General features: G+C 43.0%; 1 protein-coding gene across 7 annotated transcripts in view; it reads left to right on the forward strand.

Annotated features, from left to right (window-relative positions):
* Nucleotides 1-21,026, forward strand: part of FIG4 (FIG4 phosphoinositide 5-phosphatase) — a 653,436-nt gene that overhangs the window by 192,517 nt on the left and 439,893 nt on the right. For all 7 annotated transcript variants that reach the window (XR_008891311.1, XR_008891312.1, XM_056566306.1 and 4 more), the window contains exon 11: nt 15,876-15,973. Coding sequence is in view for 5 of the 7 variants with exons in the window: in XM_056566306.1 (XP_056422281.1) it covers nt 15,876-15,973 (98 nt within the window). In the remaining 2 variants the exon portion in view is untranslated. The remainder of the gene's footprint in view (nt 1-15,875; nt 15,974-21,026) is intronic.

Here is a 21,026-nt window from a genome sequence, read left to right on the forward strand (position 1 = left end):
ACACCATCCGCAATCTCCCCATAGGGGATTTTATACATGCGAAAGGGGCATCATCCACATCAACTATATACCATGATACATGTAAAGCTATCTGTAACCGTCTGAGAAAGCAAGGATATTCCACCTCCATGGTAAACAGAGCTAAACGCATAGCTTATTCCAAGGACAGACACAGTTATTTACAAGAACCTCCATTAATCTCTTGCAGTATTAGTCCACCGTATGTTCCCACCTTATCAACACCATACTGTACTGACTTCAATAATATTTGTTCAATCCTATGAAAGCACATATGCCCATTTTACATCAGGACTCCAACCTGGCAGATTTATTACATAAAGGCACCAGATTTGTATCTTACAAAAGGACAATCACTGAGAGACCTATTGTCCCCTGGCGAGTTTATATCTGTTGACTCCAATGCTAACTGGTTTGCAACCAAAGGATGTTATCGCTGTGGTGCCACTAGGTGTATCTGCTGCACCTTCATGACAAATACAACTGAATTTACATGTACAGTAACGAAAAGGAAATACCCCATGAAGTCATTGATCAATTGCAATACTACCCATATAATATACATGGTTACTTGTACTAAATGCCAAATACAGTATGGTGGGGTTCACAACCAGAAAACCAAAAATCCGAATTACGGAACATTTTCAATGTACCAGTAATGCATTAGGTAGCAACCGATCTGTATCTGGTCTAACCAAGCATCTAAGGGATCACCATGAGGAAGATGCCACCGGGTTTCAGGTTATGGGAATAGAACGGTCTTCCCATGCCATAGGGGAGGAGATTGAACCCAGAAGTTGAAGTCCAGAGAGGCTTTCTGGATTCTTACTCCATGAATGACAGACATGATTTAATGTACATCTACTGACCCATTAATTTATCATTGCAGTCCTTGTTAATTTATACTGATATTACCGTATTTATCCGCGTATAACACGCACTTTTAAAACTTAAATTTAAGGCAAAAAGTCTGCCTGCGTGTTATCCGCCGATAAATCTTCTGGTCACTGATTTAAAGCGGCCACAGCAGCGGCTGCTTGTTAAGTATTAGCAGCACGGCCGCGGCCACTTAAAATCCGTTACCAGCGACGTCTCCTCCCCGCTCTGCTTTTAATTTTTCTTACCTTCCCCCTCCCTCATCATTCCCCCTTTTCTCTGCTTTTCATAGTATTTTTTGTTTTCCTTACCTGGCTACGCTTCGGCAGGCCAGGTCAGGCGGGGGGTCTTGCGGGCTGCGGTCAGTGAAACAGATGAGTGACGTCCTCTCCCGGCTTCTCTGCGCGGCATCAGAGACGTCACTTTTTATTTCCTGCAGTCGCCGTACTCCGAACTCTGACTAGCAATGACTGCAGGAAATGAAAAGCGACTTCCCTGATGCCGCGCAGAGGAGCCGGGAGAGGATGTCATTCATCTGCTTCACTGACCGCAGCCCGCTGCCGAAGCGTAGCCAGGTAAGGAAAACAAAAAATACTATGAAAAGCAGAGAAAAGGCCTGACCTGGCCTGCCGAAGCGCTGGTAAGGAAAATAAAAAAAAATATGAAAAGCAGGGAAAAGGGGGAATGAGGAGGGAGGGGAAGAATAGCATAGGAGGAACATGATGGGGGGATGATGAGACAGGGGGAAATGATGAGGAGAGGAATGATGAGACAGAGGGAAATGATGGTGGGGGGAGGCACTAAAGGCTTAAGGAATGATGTGGCACTGGATGGGACGGGACCGGATGATGTGGCATTTAGTCCATGTAATTTATTTTACATTTAATATTTTTTTACTTAAATATCCCTGTTAAAATGGGGGTGCGTGTTATACGCCAATAAATACGGTATTTTACATCTTTCCAGTGGTCTCACTACACATTACATGTTGCTTTATACATAGATCATGCCTGTTGTTAATTGCGTCTTGCATAGTATATGCTGACTTTTATTACATTCTTATTATCTGGTTAGAAGTCCATACTCATTTGCAGGTGATATGGACTTACTATGCATATACATTTGTTATATTGATAGATATATATATATATATATATATATATATATATATATAGTGAATATATAGTTATATCTATACGGATTTAACTCATTTAATTTATTCTGAGCGCCTGTACAACCTATCTATTTTATTTGCACTTGTAACATCTATGCTACCACATGTTACTCTGTGTTTATTTGTTTACTCGGGTATACAGACCCATTCACATGTACCGTTATACCTATGATTGATGCCTGCAATCCAGGCTGTGGCTTACACTTGCATATGGTGATGTGTGAGCGTGTCTCTCCCCTGAATATACCTTACTGATCCGCTCCACAATTTGTGGCTTTGTCTGGCAGCAATTGAGCTTGCACATGTCATGCTGATTCTTGTTCCGGCCTGCGCTGACTGTCACTATATAAGAGGCAGATGCCCGGTAATGTATTGCCACGACTAAGAGCCATATTTGGCTCAAAACACGTTGTTTTTCTTGTTTTATCACTGTACTGGATATTCCATTGTTTTTATAACATAACGGAATAAAAGTTAAGTTTTAACTACTATATTTTGCTTTGGAGCAGCTGGAGGCCCTGCTTTTTTGCCCTCTTAATAGTACAATTTATAGTGTAAGAGAAGTGCTTATACAGTAATGCTAGATACATTTAGTATGTACATTGTTACAGTTTATAAGAAAAAATTAGTTGATAAAAAAAGTGGGGGAGAGAAGAGTGGTGGAATCTTATTCTAGATACGATGGTAGACACGTGATTAAAGAAGTAAAGAGAAAAAAAACATGAGCAGTGCTTGCTATTCAGTGACCTTATAACTATGTTATGTGTGAGGAGAGCTATTCGTGAAAATGCCGAGCAAAATTTTTATTGTTTTGCTTAGTGAATAATTGTAGCTTGAATTTTTTATTAAAATCAAACAACAGAAAAACTTGCCTACAGCATTTGTCAGTCTGCATATTCCTGAAACCTTGGCTAGACTACTGGAGTTAACCCCTTGGGGACGGAGCCCATTATTACCCTAAGGATGGGAGCATTTTTTGCAAATCTGACCACTGTCACTTTAAGCATTAACCCCTTAAGGACGCAGGACGTAAATGTACGTCCTGGTGAGGTGGTACTTAACGCACCAGGACGTACATTTACGTCCTAAGCATAACCGCGGGCATCGGAGCGATGCCCGTGTCATGCGCGGCTGATCCCGGCTGCTGATCGCAGCCAGGGACCCGCCGGCAATGGCCGACGCCCGCGATCTCGCGGGCGTCCGCCATTAACCCCTCAGGTGCCGGGATCAATACAGATCCCGGCATCTGCGGCAGTTCGCGATTTAAATGAACGATCGGATCGCCCGCAGCGCTGCTGCGGGGATCCGATCATTCATAACGCCGCACGGAGGTCCCCTCTCCTTCCTCCGTGCGGCTCCCGGCGTCTCCTGCTCTGGTCTGTGATCGAGCAGACCAGAGCAGGAGATGACCGATAATACTGATCTGTTCTATGTCCTATACATAGAACAGATCAGTATTAGCAATCATGGTATTGCTATGAATAGTCCCCTATGGGGACTATTCAAGTGTAAAAATAATGTAAAAAAATGTAAAAGTAAAAGTAAAAAAAAAGTGAAAAATCCCCTCCCCTAATAAAAAAGTAAAACGTCAGTTTTTTCCTATTTTACCCCCCAAAAAGCGTAAAAAACATTTTTTATAGACATATTTGGTATCGCCGCGTGCGTAAATGTCCGAACTATTAAAATATAATGTTAATGATCCCGTACGGTGAACGGCGTGAACGAAAAAAAATAAAAAAAGTCCAAAATTCCTACTTTTTTAATACATTTTATTAAAAAAAAAATTATAAAAAATGTATTAAAAGTTTTTTATATGCAAATGTGGTATCAAAAAAAAGTACAGATCATGGCGCAAAAAATGAGCCCCCATACCGCCGCTTATACAGAAAAATATAAAAGTTAGAGGTCATCAAAATAAAGGGATTATAAACGTACTAATTTGGTTAAAAAGTTTGTGATTTTTTTTTTAAGCGCAACAATAATATAAAAGTATATAATAATGGGTATCATTTTAATCATATTGACCCTCAGAATAAAGAACACATGTCATTTTTACATTTTAAATTGTACGGCGTGAAAACAAAACCTTCCAAAATTAGCAAAATTGCATTTTTCGTTTTAATTTCCCCACAAAAATAGTGTTTTTTGGTTGCGCCATACATTTTATGATATAATGAGTGATGTCATTACAAAGGACAACTGGTCGCGCAAAAAACAAGCCCTCATACTAGTCTGTGGATGAAAATATAAAAGAGTTATGATTTTTAGAAGGCGAGGAGGAAAAAATGAAAACGTAAAAATTAAATTGTCTGAGTCCTTAAGGCCAAAATGGGCTGAGTCCTTAAGGGGTTAATAACTCTGGGATGCTTTTATTTATAAATTTGATTTAGAAAGTATTTTTTCGTGACATATTCTACTTCATAATAGTGGTAAATTTTCGTCAATACTTGCATCATTTCTTGGTGAAAAATTAAAAAATTTGATGAAAAATTTGAAAATTTTGCATTTTTCTAAATTTGAAGCTCTCTGTTTGTAAGGAAAATAGACATTCCAAATACATTATATATTGATTCACATATACAATATGTCTACTTTATATTTGCATCATAAAGTTAAAATGTTTTTACTTTTGGAAGACATCAGAGGGCTTCAAAGTTCAGCAGCAATTTTCCAATTTTTCACAAAATTTTCAAAATCAGTATTACCCCATAAATGACCCCATTATAAAAACTGCACCCCTCAAAGTATCCAAAATGACATTCAGTAAGTGTGTTAACCCTTTGGGTGTTTCACAGGAATAGCAGCAAAGTGAAGAGAAAATTCAAAATCTTCATTTTTTACACTCGCATGTTCTTGTAGACCCAGTTTTTGAATCTTTACAAGGGGTAAAAGGAGAAAAATCCTCTCAAAATTTTTAACCCAATTTCTCTCGAGTAAGGAAATACCGGTACCTCATGTATATGTAAAGTGTTCGGCGGGCGCTGTAGTGGGCTCAGAAGGGAAGGAGCAACAATGGGATTTTGGAGAGTGAGTTTTTCTGAAATGGTTTTTGGGGGGCATGTCACATTTAGGAAGCCCCTATGGTGCCAGGACAGCAAAAAAAAAAAAAAAAAAACACACATGGCACACTATTATGGAAACTAAACCCCTCAAGGAACGTAACAAGGGGTACGGTGAGCCTTAACACCCCACAGGTGTTTGACAACTTTTTGTTAAAGTTGGATGTGTAAATGAAAAAAAATAATGTTTTCACTAAGATGCTGGATTTCCCCAAAATTTTTACTTTTGTACAAGGGGTAATGGGAGAAAACCCCATTTCTTCTGAGTATGGAAATACCCCATATGTGGATGTCAAGTGCACTGCGAGTGCACTACGACGCTCAGAAGAGAAGGAGCGCCAATGAGCTTTTAGAGAGAGAATTTGTTTGGAATGGAAGTCGGGGGCCATGTGCATTTACAAAGCCCCCCCCCCCCCCCCCATGGTGCCAGAACAGTGGACCCCCCCCACATGTGCCCCATTTTGGAAACTACACACCTCACTGAATGTAATAGGGGGTACAGTGAGCATTTACACTCTACTGGCGTTTGACAGTTCTTTTGAACAGTAAGCTGTGCAAACAAAAAATTTAATTTTTCATTTTCATGAACCACTGTTCCAAAAATCTGTCAGACACCTGTGGGGGCGTAAATGCTCACTGTACCCCTTATTACATTACGTGAGGGGTGTAGTTTCTAAAATGGGGTCACATGTGGGGGGGTCCACTGTTCTGGCACTATGTGGGCTTTGTAAACACATGTGGCCTTAAATTCCGGAAAAATTTTCTCTCCAAAAGCCCAATGGTGCTCCTTCTCTTCTGAGCATTGTAGTCCGCCCGTAGAGCACTTTACATCCACATATGGGGTTTTTATATACTCAGAGGAAATGGGGTTACAAATTTTGGGGGCATTTTTCCTATTTTACCTTGTGAAAATGAAAAATTTAGGGTAACACCAGCATTTTAGTGAATTTAAAAAAAAATATATATATTTTCCCATCCAACTTTAATGAAAATTTGTCAAACACCTGTGGGGTGTTAAAGTTCACTATACCCCTTGTTACATTCCGTGAGAGGTGTAGTTTCCAAAATGGGGTCACATGTGGGTATTTATTTTTTTGTGTTTATGTTAGACCCGCTGTAAAATCAGCCACCCCTGTGCAAATCGCCAATTTAGGCCTAAAATGTACATAGTGCGCTCTCACTCCTGAGCCTTGTTATGCTCTTACTCCTGAGCCTTGTTAGACTAAATTAGGGATTGCATAGGGGTGGACATAGGGGTATTCTACGCCAGTGGTTCCCAAACAGGGTGTCTCCAGCTGTTGCTAAACTCCCAGCATGCCTGGACAGTCAGTGGCTGTCCGGAAATGCTGGGAGTTGTTGTTTTGCAACAGCTTGAAGCTCCATTTTGGAAACACTGCTGTACAATACGTTTTTTATTGGGGGGGACAGTGTAAGGGGTGTATATGTATGTAGTATTTTACCCTTTATTATGTGTTAGTGTAGTGTTGTGTTTTTAGGGTACGTTCGCATGCTGGGAGATGTAGTTATGCAACAGCTGGAGGTACGCAACTACAAATCCCAGCATGCCGAGACAGCTGTTTGCTGTTTTGGCATGCTGGGATTTGCAGTTTTGCAACATCCGAAAGGCTAGAGTTTAGAGACCCCTGCACAGTGATCTCCAAACTGTGGATCTCCAGATGTTGCAAAACTACAAATCCCAGCATGCCCAGACAGAAAACTATGTGTGCATGCTGGGAGTTGTAGTTTTGCAAGATCTAGAGGGCCACAGTTCACTGCACAGTGATATCCAAACTGTAGCCCTCCAGCTGTTGCAAAACTACAAATCCCAGCATGACAGCTTGTCTGGGCATGCTGGGAGTTGTAGTTTTGCAACATCTGGAGGGCAACAGTGTAGAGACCATTGTATAGTGGTCTCAAACTGTAGACCTCTAGATGTTGCTAGGCAACTTACCGGCTTCCGTCGGATCCAGGCAGCCAGCCGCACGACATGTGTCTGACGATCTCCGACACCGATCGTCGCCCACAGGGAAAGTGGACATTGGCGCCGGTCCCCTTCGGTTTCCCCGTTCTGTCCCGCCTATTGTTGGTGGGCAGAACGGAGAAAATGAAAGTTAACCCTTCCGCCCCCGATCTGCTATTGGTCGTTGCTTCTAGACGTCCAATAGCAGGGATAGGAGGGGTGGCGCCCCTGCCACCTCACTCCTATCCCTCCAGGAGGATTGTCGGTGTCTTGGACAACCGCGATCCCCCCTATTTTCCGGGTAACCATAGACCCATATGACCCTGAATAGCCGCAAATCACAAGTGTGAATTCACTTGCGATTTGCGCCGATCGCCGACATGGGGGGTCTGATGACCCCCCTGGGCATTTGCGCGGGGTGTCTGCTGATCGATATCAGCAGTCACCCTGGTCCCCGCACCGCACGCGGCGGGGACCGAAATTTCCACGGGCGTATGCATACGCCCTTCCTCCTTAAGTACCAGGACTCAATGGCGTATGCATACGCCCTTCATCCCCAACAGGTTTAAGGGGTTTTCCGTGTAAAACTTTTTGTTTAAAATCTGGGCAGTGACAGGATAAGTAAAAAAAAAAATACTTTTACGTTCCTTGCTCCCACGTCACCACTGGTATAACAGAGCTTCGGTCCCCTCTGTCTGGTGCCTCAGAGTTCAGGGATGTGATGTCACATTGCAAGCCCACTCGCTTGCTCATCCAATCTGTAGCTGAGGCAGGACACTCCTGCGGCTGCTGATTGAAGGAGTCGGTGTCTGACGTCATGTCCCCAAACCCAAAACTCTGATATACTGGAGCTGACGTGGAAGTGAGGAAGGTGAGAGGGTGTTTTGCTATTTTATTTACCCTGTCCCTGACCAGATTTTAAAAGGATTATTTGGCCGAACAACCCTTTTAAAGAGTACCTGTCACTATAGAAAACTTTTAATATAGTGTGCCTTGTGACAATTAATACAGTGAGTTTGGTCTCTTCCCAGCCTGGCAGGAGACCAAACTCAGGAAGTGTTTCTCTGCACGTGATAGCTGCACAGAGCCTCGCTGATCGCTGCACAGACTGAAAACTGCAAAGAGCCTCTCTGAAATGTGCATAGAGTGTTACTGAAAGATGCACAGAGCTTGAGGTCTTCTATTCATCACATCACAGCACTGCAGTGATGTGAGGGCGAAAGTGGTCCACCAGCAGGCTTCAGTGATGTCATGCCTGCTGGGAAACACACACTTTTTCCTGCTGGGAGTTTTCGCTATGTGAGCAAGAATAAAGGTGGGGTACAGAGCTTTCTAAAGCTCTGAAAAAATATTAAGGGTGAGAGGGCTGGTTAGTGAACATTTTTAATTTTTTTGGTGACCTTTTCCATCTCGGCTGGTAAATAGTTATAGAAGCATTCGAGGTGTTGAGCTTAATAATTTTCATGTCCTATAGCAGATTGTCTTACAGCCAGGTTTGGGATTTGGGGAAGAAGAGGGAAAACGTGTTAATCATTCATTTAAGAAGATTTTAGGTCAAAGAAAAAGTCTGTATGACTGACCTTGATGCTACACTGAATTGTTTAGTTGATGTGTTGCCCCATACTTCTTTACAACAGGTGTTATACGTAAGTTTGATTGACTAGAGAGAGAAGAAAGGTGAGGGGAAATTAGATTTGAGTGCAATAACGTCCTTTGGTGAGCTGACTATTGCTTTTTTGAACTTACCCATTACTAACATTGAGGATATTGACAGTAAGAAAATACTTTAGAAGAATGCAGAAACTTCATCCAGTAGAAAAGTTGTTGGATCAAAGGTTACATATTATTGCAATGGTAGTAAACAAGACCATAGTTACCATTTTCATATAGGAAATGCCATCTTGCCATCTTCTTGACAAGGGAATGACAGATGTTAGGATGGATTACAAAGCAGAACAAGAAAAAGACATTGACAGACATTTATCAAGCGATTTAGTTAAAGTTTTTTTTACAAAAAATGTCGCACAAATGTCGCACCTGCGAATACGCAATTTTTTTTGCGACATTTTGACTGGAAAGCGAGAAAAGCAAGTTTTCCAAATGTAACTACGTAGTAAAAATTTTAAAATGGACTACAAGTAGTCTGGCTTTTATTAACTGCGACAGTCGCAACTGCACAAAGAAAAGTTGCAAGCCCTCAAAAACTGCGTAAATGTAAGCCAGCCCAGAGCTGGCGTACAAAACGGCTTTTGAGAGCAAATTTTATATTTCCCGCTGGCAGCCGACATCACTGCTCCATCATCACGGTACATCACTCTGCAGCCGCCCGGGCTCTGTCTGATTCTAACCCTGCTACCCTAACATAATGACATCCCCCCTTGTCTCCTTCGCCGCACATCTCCCATCTGTCTGCTACCTGTTGCAAGACTACAACTCCCAGCATGCCCATACAGTGAGGGCATGCTGGGAGTTGTAGGATTGTAGCGGGCGGACAATGTGCGGCGCGGGCGGGTGAAAGACAAGGAGGGGTGGGGGTTATGTAATGCAGTGTCCTCATCCCCATCATTATATTAGGGTAGCAGGGATAGAATTGGAGGAACCCGGGCGGCTGCAGAGTGATTCCAGCCCGGGCTCCTTTTAACATACCTCGGCTTTGCGGAGTTTCAATTTCCCCTAATGTAATTTCATATTACCCGCTGAGTCCCGTAATTGGCCAGGACCGAGCAGCCAATCACGGGAAATTTGATATTACATTGGATTAAAAGCTCCGTGGCTCCGCTAGATGTTAAAAGGAGCCCGGGCTGGCATCAGTCTTCAGCCGCCCGGGCTTCTCATATATCCTGTGGCGCCTTGGTAAGGAGCCGGGCTAGCCTCACTTCAGCCGCCCGGGCTCTGTCAACTATCATCTCCGCAGTGCCTGGTATGGAGCCCGGACTGACGTAACTCTGCAGCCGCCCGGCACTCCCACAGCCTTGCAGGGAGATGTGTAGGTGCCGTCCCTGTCATCCCTCAGCACTGCGGTACACGCCGAGAGATGGCAGGGACGTCTTCTGCACATCTCCCTGCCCGGCTGCGGGAGTCCCGGGCGGCTGCAGTATTATATCAGCCTGGGCTCCTTACTACAGCGCCGCGGAGTTTAGTGTAATTTCAAATTTCCCGCTGGGTCCCATGTCACGTGACCCGGCAGGAAATATGAAATTACAGTGATTATCTGATCACTGCAGCCAGGGAGCGGAGCGCATTACCACCCGCTTCCCTCGCTGGCACGACTACAACTACCAGCATGCCTTTACAGTAAGGGCATGCTGGGAGAGTTGTAAGGGGGGGGGGGGGGTAACAATCTTACGCACCACATGACTACAACTCCCAGCATATTCTTACTGTAAGGGCATGCTGGGAGTTGTAGGGGGGCGGGTGACAAGCCTGTCACCTGCCCCCTGCCTACTGTAAGGGCATGCTGGGAGTTGTAGTCATGTGGTGTGGGAGATTGTCACCCCCCCCCCTACAACTCCCAGCATCTCCTTACTGTAAGGGCATGCTGGGCGTTGTAGTTGTGCGACAGGTGACAGGCTTGTCACCCCCCCCCCCCTTACAACTCCTAGCATGCCCTTACAGTAAGGATATGCTGGGAGTTGTAGTAATGTGGTGCGGGAGATTGGTCCCCCCCCCTACAACTCCCAGCATATCCTTACTGTAAGGGCATGCTGGGAGTTGTAGGCATGCACGGAAGGGTGACAATAAATGTATTAGCCTATCTTTCTTTTTCTTTTTTTCTCATTTCAGATCACTGTATCCTGTGGACTACTTCGGATTCGGTGGACTGCTTCGATGACCAGCGTTTTTTAAAATCTGTTTAATGTTAATAAAATGGTTAACGAGGGCTTGTGGGGGAGTGTTTTTTGGAATACATTTTTTTTGAAACGTGTTGTTTTTTATTTTTTATTTACTTGACAGGCTTAGTAGTGGAAGCTGTCTAATAGATGGAATACATTACTAAGCCTGGGCTTAGTGTTAGCCCCTAACACAGCTAGCGCTAACCCCCAATTATTACCCTGGTACCCACCGCCACAGAGGTTCCTGGAAGAGCCGGTACCAACAGGCCCGAAGCGTCAAATATGGCGCTCCTGGGCCTAGGTGGTAACAGGCTGGCGTTATTTAGGCTGGGGAGAGCCAGTAACAATGGTCCTCGCCCACCCTGGTAACGTCAGGCTGTTGCTGCTTGGTTGGTATTTGGCTGAAAATAAAAATATGGGGAATCCTATGCGTTTTTTTTTTTTTAAATAAATAATTAATTATTTATGCAAAACAAAGATGAGATTCCCCCTATTTTTATTTTTAGCCAAATACCAACCAAGCAGCAACAGCCTGATGTTACCAGGTTGGGCGAGGACCATTGTTACTGGCCCTCCCAAGCCTAAATAATGCCAGCTTGTTACCGTCTAGGCCCAGAAGCGCCATATTTGATCCAGACCTGTTGGTACCGGCTCCTCCCGGAACCCCTGTGGCGGTGGGTACCGGGGTAATAATTGGGGGTTAGCACTAAGCCTCAGCTAGGTAAAGGACTCTGTCTATAATACAGCTTCCACTACTAAGCCTGTCAAGTAAATAAAAAAAAAACACATTTAAAAAAAAAAAATGAATTCCAAAAGTCCTCATTAACCCAACATTAAACCAAAAAAATGCTGATCACTGTACTCCCCTGAATCTAAAGTAATCCACAAGATACACGGATCTGAAAATGAGAAGAAAAAAAATTAGTTGGTAAAATGAGTTGGTAAAAAAATATATATAAATATATATATATATATATATATATATATCACAAATTTTTTTCAAAGCTCCAAATTTGTGTTCTGAAGTCATTTATTGGTTTTTGCTTATGTAAGCCATATTTATCAACCCACCATGATAGTATAATAAATATGTCACACATAAGCAAAGCCAAAAGCAAGAATAAAATGCCTACAGAACTTGCTTACCAAAGCAACGATGATAAATGTCCCCCATTGAGATAGGCTAGATGGGGGTGGGAAAAGATGAGCAGATAGTAGGGACAAGGATGTCAAGATATGTAGTTTTACCTGCATGCTGAGAATGAAATTACTGCCTCAAAAGCTGAAGTCACATTCCATGATAATATTGGGGCTCATGTCCTGTATGTCCAGGCACGCGCCGACACAGAGACACATTTTTGCTCCATGTCTCTACTGTAGGCCCTGGGCGCACTCTCCTCACTCCCTGTCAGGCACCACATAAATATATAATGTCATCCCACCTTTCTTTTGCTGCCTGTGCAATTGTGTAGTTTAGTATTAGCAAAGGACTGATTCTGTCCTGCTAATCCATATTCCTGAACTGTGCCTGTTTTCCCTTGGTACCTTGCTGATTTTCCAGTGTATGATCTGGACTGTCAACCACGCCTGTGATCTCATCTAGCTTGCAGCCCCTGGCTGCATCTGAGATTCTCAGCTATGCTGTGCTACATACTCTGCTATATCTCCTATTCAGCTTCTGAGATAAAGGGTGAAAACCAGGGAATGCTTATATTCCGCTCCCGAGTTTGGCCCAAAATCAAACCTGTAGGTTGCACAGTTAGGGCATTACAATGGGATGGTACTCAATTGTGAGTGGGTGACCAATTTTATTCTAAGGACAAGGATCCATCAATGTCTGATTTTCAAAACACATGTTTGCGGAAGTGTGTCCTGGCACAAACAAAGGAGATTTCTGAGGAAAAGCCATCTTTATGAAAGTCTACGAGGTAACAAAGAAACTCAAAGTAACCTTTAAGCAACTAAAGACATATTTCTCACATTAGCAAATGTTAAAGTTCATGAGTACTTCATCAGAAAGACACTGCAATAAGAAAGCCACCAGGCTCTTAAAACAACATTGCTGTCTGTCTGCAGTTTGTTAAAGATCATCTGGACGAGACAGAAGGCTATTTAAACAATATTTTGCGGACGAATGAGACCACAATGGAGGATTTTTTTCTTGTGTAAATGAGCATCGTTCGGCTTAGAAAAAGGAAAACGCTGCTTTCCAACATAAACCTTCATACCATCTGTGTCATGGTTTGGTCTGTTTTGTGGCATCTCGGCCAGGGCGCTTGTTGTTGTTTTTTTTTTTTTTTTTATATCAATGACGTTCTACTAAGAATGGTTAAAGAAGATTAAAGTGTTAAAATGTTCAAGTCCTGATCTAAATCCAATAATTATGTTCTGGAAGGACCTGACGCGAATTAAAGCTGTTTTGTACAGTGGAATTGGCTAAGATTCCAAGGCAATGTGCAAGACTAACACTATTTGTTTAATTTGTTTTTTAATAGTTTTTTTATTTTTTTGTTTTATTTATTGTTATTAATAAGTAAGCATTGGATTCCCCTACTGTTTCATAACCAGCCAGTAACAAAACCAAGAAGCAACCTAGTAGTACGAAGATAGAAAAGGACATTATGTGCCATTCTCCATTGCGCATTCAGCTTTCCCTTAACCCTAACTAGCGTTGAGTTCCCTTCCTGTTCCATAACCGGCCAGGTACAAAACCAAATAGCTTTTGCTCAAAACCATTTAGCTTTTCCTTAACCGAAACTACCATTTGGTCCCCCCTATTGTTCCATATCCAGCTTGGTACAAAACCAAGCAGAAGCCATCTAGTACTACCAAGGTAGGAAAGGACATTTACCCAGCCTAGTAATACCAGCTTGACACTGCCCGTACCCAACTTTTCCCAAAACCCCTGGCTAGGCATCTTAAAATCTAACACTTAGACCCTGCTTAGTAATGGATGCCATCTATCATACGGCTCCACTACTAAACTGAAAATAAGAAAAACAAACACAATGTGGAAGGGCGTCTTGCGCCAAAGTGGGTAACCCCTTCTCCTTTTTACTCAGGAAACACTGTTCCTTTAAGGAGAAGTCGGTAAGCCAGCGCTAGTTTACTGTGTAATGTGCTAAAGGGGTATTCCGAGCTTAACTTTTAGCTATCCTTCCAATTATGAAGAATTATGCTAGTTCTACAATTGCTTGCTATACTGCTCTGCCGTGGATCATCTTCTTTTTCTTTTTTATATGGTCCCCCCATGTCTAGCGTTTCCGAATAGGTATGGGTGGTGTTTTGTCTCACAATACTTTGCGGCTCGAGGCGGCAGCTGATATCAGGGGCTTGGCTATTTCTTACATTTCCTCACAAGCCAGCCCCCTGATGATGTTTGCGGTCCATCTGTACCTCCTGTACTGCCATCTGTACGTCCTCTACTGCCTGGAACAGCCCTCTCATGAGTCTGCTGTGGTGTACTGGGTATCTTCATCCAATCACTGCAGGCTTCTCTGTTCCCCCCTCCTAGCAGTTTTTATTCTGCACATGTTACACAGAGAAAAGGATAATTGGAGTTTGCCTGCAGTATACCTAAGACACTATGGTGACTTTGTAGCAGGGTAAAATGTGTAAAAATAAATCTTCTTAACTTAATGCAAAGGTTTAGTGATAAAAGTACAGTAGTTTTTTTTAATGCATACATTTTCTTTCCGTTCCATCTTACCATGTATGTCATCCAGCTTCCATAGACTTCTGAATGGAAAAGCAGCTGTTCTAACATAGTGTTTTACATGACAGCTTGCAGTATCACTCATTATGCTTAGATACTCAGCTGAGAACTGTGCCTTCTTGCCTCTTAAAATGATTGGACTGTTAATTAGATCGTTGTAACTGGAGGGTTATTTAAGAGACTAATAGACCATGAAAAAATCTTGAACATTTTTTTTTTTTTATGTTTTTCAATTTCAGATTAGTTTCTTAGTTTAGAAGTAGGAACTCAATGAGGTATCTTTAGGTTGCTCGGGATATAGGCAGGTAATAGTTAAAGGAGGAATAGGCAGAGTGGTCAGAAAGAATACCAGAGAAGATGGTATTTGAAAAGGGATATTTTATGTGAAGCGAAGATGTGCAGAAACATTAATGACAAGATGCAAAAATATGTTTTTAATGATGAAAATTTAACTTAGATTTAACTGAGCACACACTAAAATCTACACAGAATTGCAAAAACCTGGGATATTTAAAGAGAATTTTACCAATTGGGAACTCTATTAGGCTATATTCACACACCAGAATTTCTGCATGGAATTCTGCATGAATTTATAGCCAATACACGTCAATAAGATTCCGCCATCCCATTCACACAGCAGAATTTCTGCTGAAGGAATTCCATTGAAGTGAATTAGCTATAAATTCATGCAGAATTTACATGCAGAATTATTTTCAGAAATTCTGCCATATGAACATAGCTTTGGAGTTCTTCTAGAGCAGGTCAGTCGGGATCAGCCTAGAGCAATCCGTCATCTGTGAGACTGCTGCATATCAACTGCTCCATAAAAACTTATGGGAGAAGATATATTAGCAAAATTATTCCTTCTATTGTTAACTGACTCACAGAAAATGTCCGCCAAAATATTAATTTGACTGCGGCATTGGCCCACCAAGGCCAATAATTGGCTTAGAGGGCATTTCCTTGTGTTGGGACAGGGATCAGGAAGTAGAGATCAACAGGAATCATGGCCCAATAGAAATGGTAGCAGCAGGGAAATCAAACAGAAGGACACCTATAATATGACACCTATAATACTATAATATGCTAATTTAACCTATGAGCTTGAATGCATCTAAAATCTTATGATTTTGCTTCATAAACACTTATATTGTTCCACCAGGCTGCAGGGGCACTGTAAACATGGGGTGTATAGATGGCTTCTATTTCTAATTATACTGCATTTTTGTCTTATTCACAGTGGACCAAGCAGATCCGTATGCACATGTTGCTGCTTATCACTTTGACCAAATGCTCCAGAGATTTGGATCACCCATCATAATTTTGAACCTTGTAAAGGTAAAAGAAACCTCCATATAAACTGTGCTTTACTGTAATTTGAAATGTTGGAATTGTGTTTATGGTTGCTCATTATCCTCCTAAGGACACAGCCTGTTTGGAACTTAAAGGTGTACTTCGCCCCTAGACATCTTATCCCCTATCCAAAGGGTAGGGGATAAGATGTCTGATCGCGCCTCCGTGATCTCTTCTGCAGCACCCCTGTCATCTGGTGCATCGGGCAAGTTTCATGACGTCACGATCCTCCGGCCCCTGCATCGACAGTCATTAGGTGCACCAGATGACGAGGGTGCAGCAGGAGAGATCGCGGGGGTTACCAGCAGCGGGACCCCCACAATCAGACATCTTATTGGACCCTTTGGATATGGGATAAGATGTCTAGGGGAAGACTACCCCTTTAAGGACACAGCCAATTTCATTTTTTCATTTAAATACTTTGTGTGGAAATTGAAAAAAAAAATTACATTTATGCTGGGTTTATTTATCCATAAGAATTGAAAGTCAGGGCTTCAGCTGGCCCTTGCGTGATTACATCATAGACACACATAAATGCATCACTACCTTTCGTTGCCATATCAACATAAACAAACACACGTGAGTTAAAAATATGTCTAAAAACATAATACAAAAGAGACTAATTTATTTTATTTTTTAAACTGACTTTAGTACAAGGTATATGCAGTGTAGAATAACAATCGTACAAAACAAGGTAGTCATGAAAAACAGTGCATAAGCTTGACCGACACGTCAAGTAAGGTCACAAAGTGCACGAGAGAGAAGTGGCACATACACAATGCATAAAATAAGGTAACCATACAAAAACCAACCACTGTAAGTGGGAACTGGGTCAAGGACAAACATAGGATACAAGACCAGACAGTGGACAAAGGACCAGACTAAAGAACAGAGAAGAGCACGCTTCCGGAAGAAGAGAGGAGAAAAAAAAAGGGGGAGGGGGGGGGGGGGGGGGGAAATAGAGAGAAAGGAAAAAGAATGCGGAAAACGTCAGATAGCAGTTGTTGCTTATAATGAGTGGATAACAGAAGGGCCCCAGAGGACTAGGAGGTGGGACTCAGCTGGTCCCTGATAGCCAGGAATCTAGAGATGGTGAAGTTTTGCCTGCGGAGAAGCACACCATGATGACCATATTTTTGTAAATTTAGAGGGGTTCTTGCGGTGTTTATAAACTAGGTACTCAAAATTCACAGTTACATTCACCAAGGCTTTCCATCCAGCCAAAGTGGGAGTCCTGGGATCCATCCAGCGCAAGGCTATGGACTTGCGGGCTAAGAATAATACCTCTCTAAGGAATGTAATCTCACAGGGGGTCCACTGCTCCTCCTCAAGGAGTCCTAAAAGGCAAACCTTAATATCAGCTGGGACAGGACGTTGCATCAATGTATTCAAAAATCCTAACATTTCCGCCCAAAAGTGCTGTATCATCGAGCTCGACCACATTAAGTGCATGAAATCCGCCCTACTCTCCCCGCAGCGATGACAGTTTGTAGACGTAAGCCTACCCATCCTAACCAACCGGGTCGGTGTGAGGCAAGATTGGTGAAACATGTACAATTGAATAAGTATATTGTTTATGGTCGCGGAAACAAATAAGTGGGAGGACAGAGCCTCCTTCCACTCCTCCTCAGTTAGTCCAGGCAGAAGAGCCCTCCACCGCGGCTGAACCGAGAGAGGTTCCCTCTCCATCTTAGGGCTCAGAAGGGTAGTGTAGAGGGCGGAAATGAGACCATGAGGGCCCTGCAATTTGAAAACCCCTATCACTGGGAATCTGGAGAACAGTGCAGCGGATGTAGGAAACTGCAGAGAATCATGTCTGAGCTGGAGGTATCTATAGAAGTACTGACGGGGGACCTCGCAATTATCTAAGAAATGTTGGAAGTCATGAAAGCTAACTTCGTCATAAACGTCTTCAATGGTACAAACACCATGAGACCTCCAGAAAGGAGGATCAAGCACATCAGATAGGTGAGGAAGTAGGGGGTCAAACCAGAGCTGTCTTTCCAGTACGGTATCAGTATAATGCTGAAGTCTTTTAGAGGCTGACCAAACCTGAGAATCCAGCTTGTGTAGCGGAAGCCATGGGGCTCCAGTCCCAGGTCTACCCTCCAGCATCTGGACTGAGGTGGAGATAGTGAGCCAGGTGATGTTCACCATTAGGGAGAGGAGATAAGAATACCCAATGTCTGAGATAACGTACTTGGCCTGCTAAATAGTATAGATACACGTCAGGCAACGACATGCCCCCCCCCCCTACCTTTGAGCGCTGTAGAATAGAAAATTTATGTTTAGACCTGTTCCCGTCCTACACAAAGGAGGGAAATAAAGCGTGTAGCTGTTTAAAGAAGGAGACTGGTACCGGGGAGGCCGCATGTTCAAGAACATACAGACATTTGGGAAGGACCACCATTTTTACCAGATTGATGCGTCCCGCCACGGAAAATGGTAGGGAGGCCCAAACCCAGAACTTATCACGCACAAAGGAGAGTAACGATTGCACATTCATCAAGTGATCATCCCCAAACGTCCGATTCACATGGATACCAAGGTATTTAAAATGAGACCACCCGCAGCCCATGAAAGCACTCCCCCCATTCAGCCGATCTCAAAGGCAGAAAGACTGATTTGTCCCAGTTTATCCGGAGCCCAGAAAATCGTCTAAATCTGTCAATAAGCGCAATCCCTATGGGGAGCGTATCCCTAGGGTAGGACATGAAGAGTATCATGTCATCAGCTTACAGGACTACCCTATCTTCCCGTGAGCCGATACAAATGCCTCGATAATCCGGGCACTGACGAGTTTACAGCACCAAAGTCTCGATGGTGATGGCAAATAGGAAAGGAGAGATAGGGGCAGCCCTGACGCGTGCCCCTGGCCAAATTAAAGTACGGAGAGATGACACCATTCACGGATAATCTAGCTCTCGGGAAACGATACAACGAGATCCATTTAATAAAGTTAGGGCCAAACCTACGTAGTACCTCCAAGAGGAAGGGCTATTTTACGGAGTCAAAAGCCTTAGCGGCATCTAAGGAGGCTATAGCCCAGTCCTCATCACGCGTCCCCCCACATGTGTCAGAATCTGGACCCTGCATATATTATCCAAGGTGGAGCGACCAGGCACAAAGCCTAACTGGTCTACATGGATTAGCTCAAGAATCACCCGGTTAAGTCTAGTGGCTAGAATTTTCGTGCGTATCTTATAATCTATATTCAGTATAGAAATGGGTCGATATGAACTACAATCCAGAGGGTCTTTGTCCTGCTTTAAAATTACCACTATTGAGGCATCATACAAGGATTCAGGAAGTCGATTGGTGGTAAACACCGCTTGATACGTTTTCAACAGACAGGGAGCCAGCTGCTCCTCGTACTGCTGATACACCTCAAGTGGAGGCCATCAGGGCCTGGGGATTTGCCTCTTGCCTGGGCACCCAAGGCATCAGATAATTCCTCCACAGTGAAGTCAGACTCCAGTGAAGCCCTACCGTCAGGGGAGACTCTAGGGAATTCTATAGTGTCTAAATAGTCAGTCAGAGCGTTCGGAGATCGCGCTTCTTTTTTAATTAAAAGATAATGTCTATCAATACCATTGCGAGAGCATTCAATTATCTCTAGAGTCAAAGAACGGATGCTACAAGAGTCACCTTGATGGACGTCCGTCATACGCTGGATGAATCTCGTAGCTCCGATACCTGTCCTCCGTGAACGGACATGTTCTCTTATCCTATTAAATATCGGACGTTTAGTTTTCCCTACATAAAAGAAATTACATTCACAAATTAAGGATTATACTGTGAATGTTGATCGACAGGTGATCTTATACAGCCTGAGAGAAAGCTTGTAATTTCTATAAAAAAAATCTTAATCCTTCCAGTACTTCAGATGCTGTATACTACAGAGGAAGTTCTTTCCTTTTTGAATTTCTTTTCTGTCTGACCACAGTGCTTTCTGCTGAAACTCTTATTATAAAAAAAAAAAAAAAAAAAAACACAAAAACAAGTCCAATTGATGGGGGGATCCTCATGAGTCGCTCTCTAGCCCCCCCCCCCCCCCAAGTTTCTAGGATAAAAAAAAAAACGGTCATATTTTACGTATATACTCTTAGTGCTGAGAGCAAGGGCGTGTCACGGGTTATCGCTATGTGCATTTGTTGCGTTCGTGCTGTGCATGCGTTTGTAGTACCGGTGCTGCATGGACGCTGGTAGTGCCGTAAATGCACCCATATTATTCATCCTGTGCATACGTGGGTAGCAATTACACCATATACATTAATAGCTTTTTACGGTTCCTATGCCTGCAGCATTTATGCTGTACATACGCCCGTAGCATTTATTCCATACATACGCCCAAAGTGTTTATTCTGTATACACGCCTGTGGCATGCATGCCGCACATACGCTTGTAGCATTTATTCTCTACATACGCCCATAGCATTTATACTGTACATACGCCCGTAGCATTTATACTGTACATATGCCCGTAGCATTCATACTGTACATACGCCTGTACCATTCATACTGTTCATTCGCCCGTAGCATTCATACTGTACATACGCCTGTACCATTTATACTGTACATACGCCCGTAGCATTTATACTGTACATACGCCCGTAGCATTCATGCTGTACATACGCCCATACCATTTATACTGTACATACGCCCGTAGCTTCATACTATACTCATGCCCATAGCTTTTATACTGTACATACACCCGTAGCACTTATACCGTACATACGCCCGTGGCTTTTATACCGTATACATGCCCGTAGCATTTATACTGTACATACGCCCGTAGCTTTCATACCGTACATACGCCCGTAGCTTTCATACTGTACATACGCCCATAGCATTTAGACTGTTTATACACCCGTAGCTTTTATACTGTACATACGCCCCTGGCTTTTATTCTGGTTGTACGCCCATAGCTTTTATTCTGGTTAAACGCCCATAGCTTTATACTGGTTATACGCCCGTAGCTTTATACTGTATACATGCCACCATGTTCTCTAGCTGCTCTGCATGTTACGGTAGGGGTT

Source organism: Hyla sarda, chromosome 3, assembly GCF_029499605.1.
Source record: "Hyla sarda isolate aHylSar1 chromosome 3, aHylSar1.hap1, whole genome shotgun sequence".
Lineage (NCBI taxonomy): Eukaryota > Metazoa > Chordata > Amphibia > Anura > Hylidae > Hyla > Hyla sarda.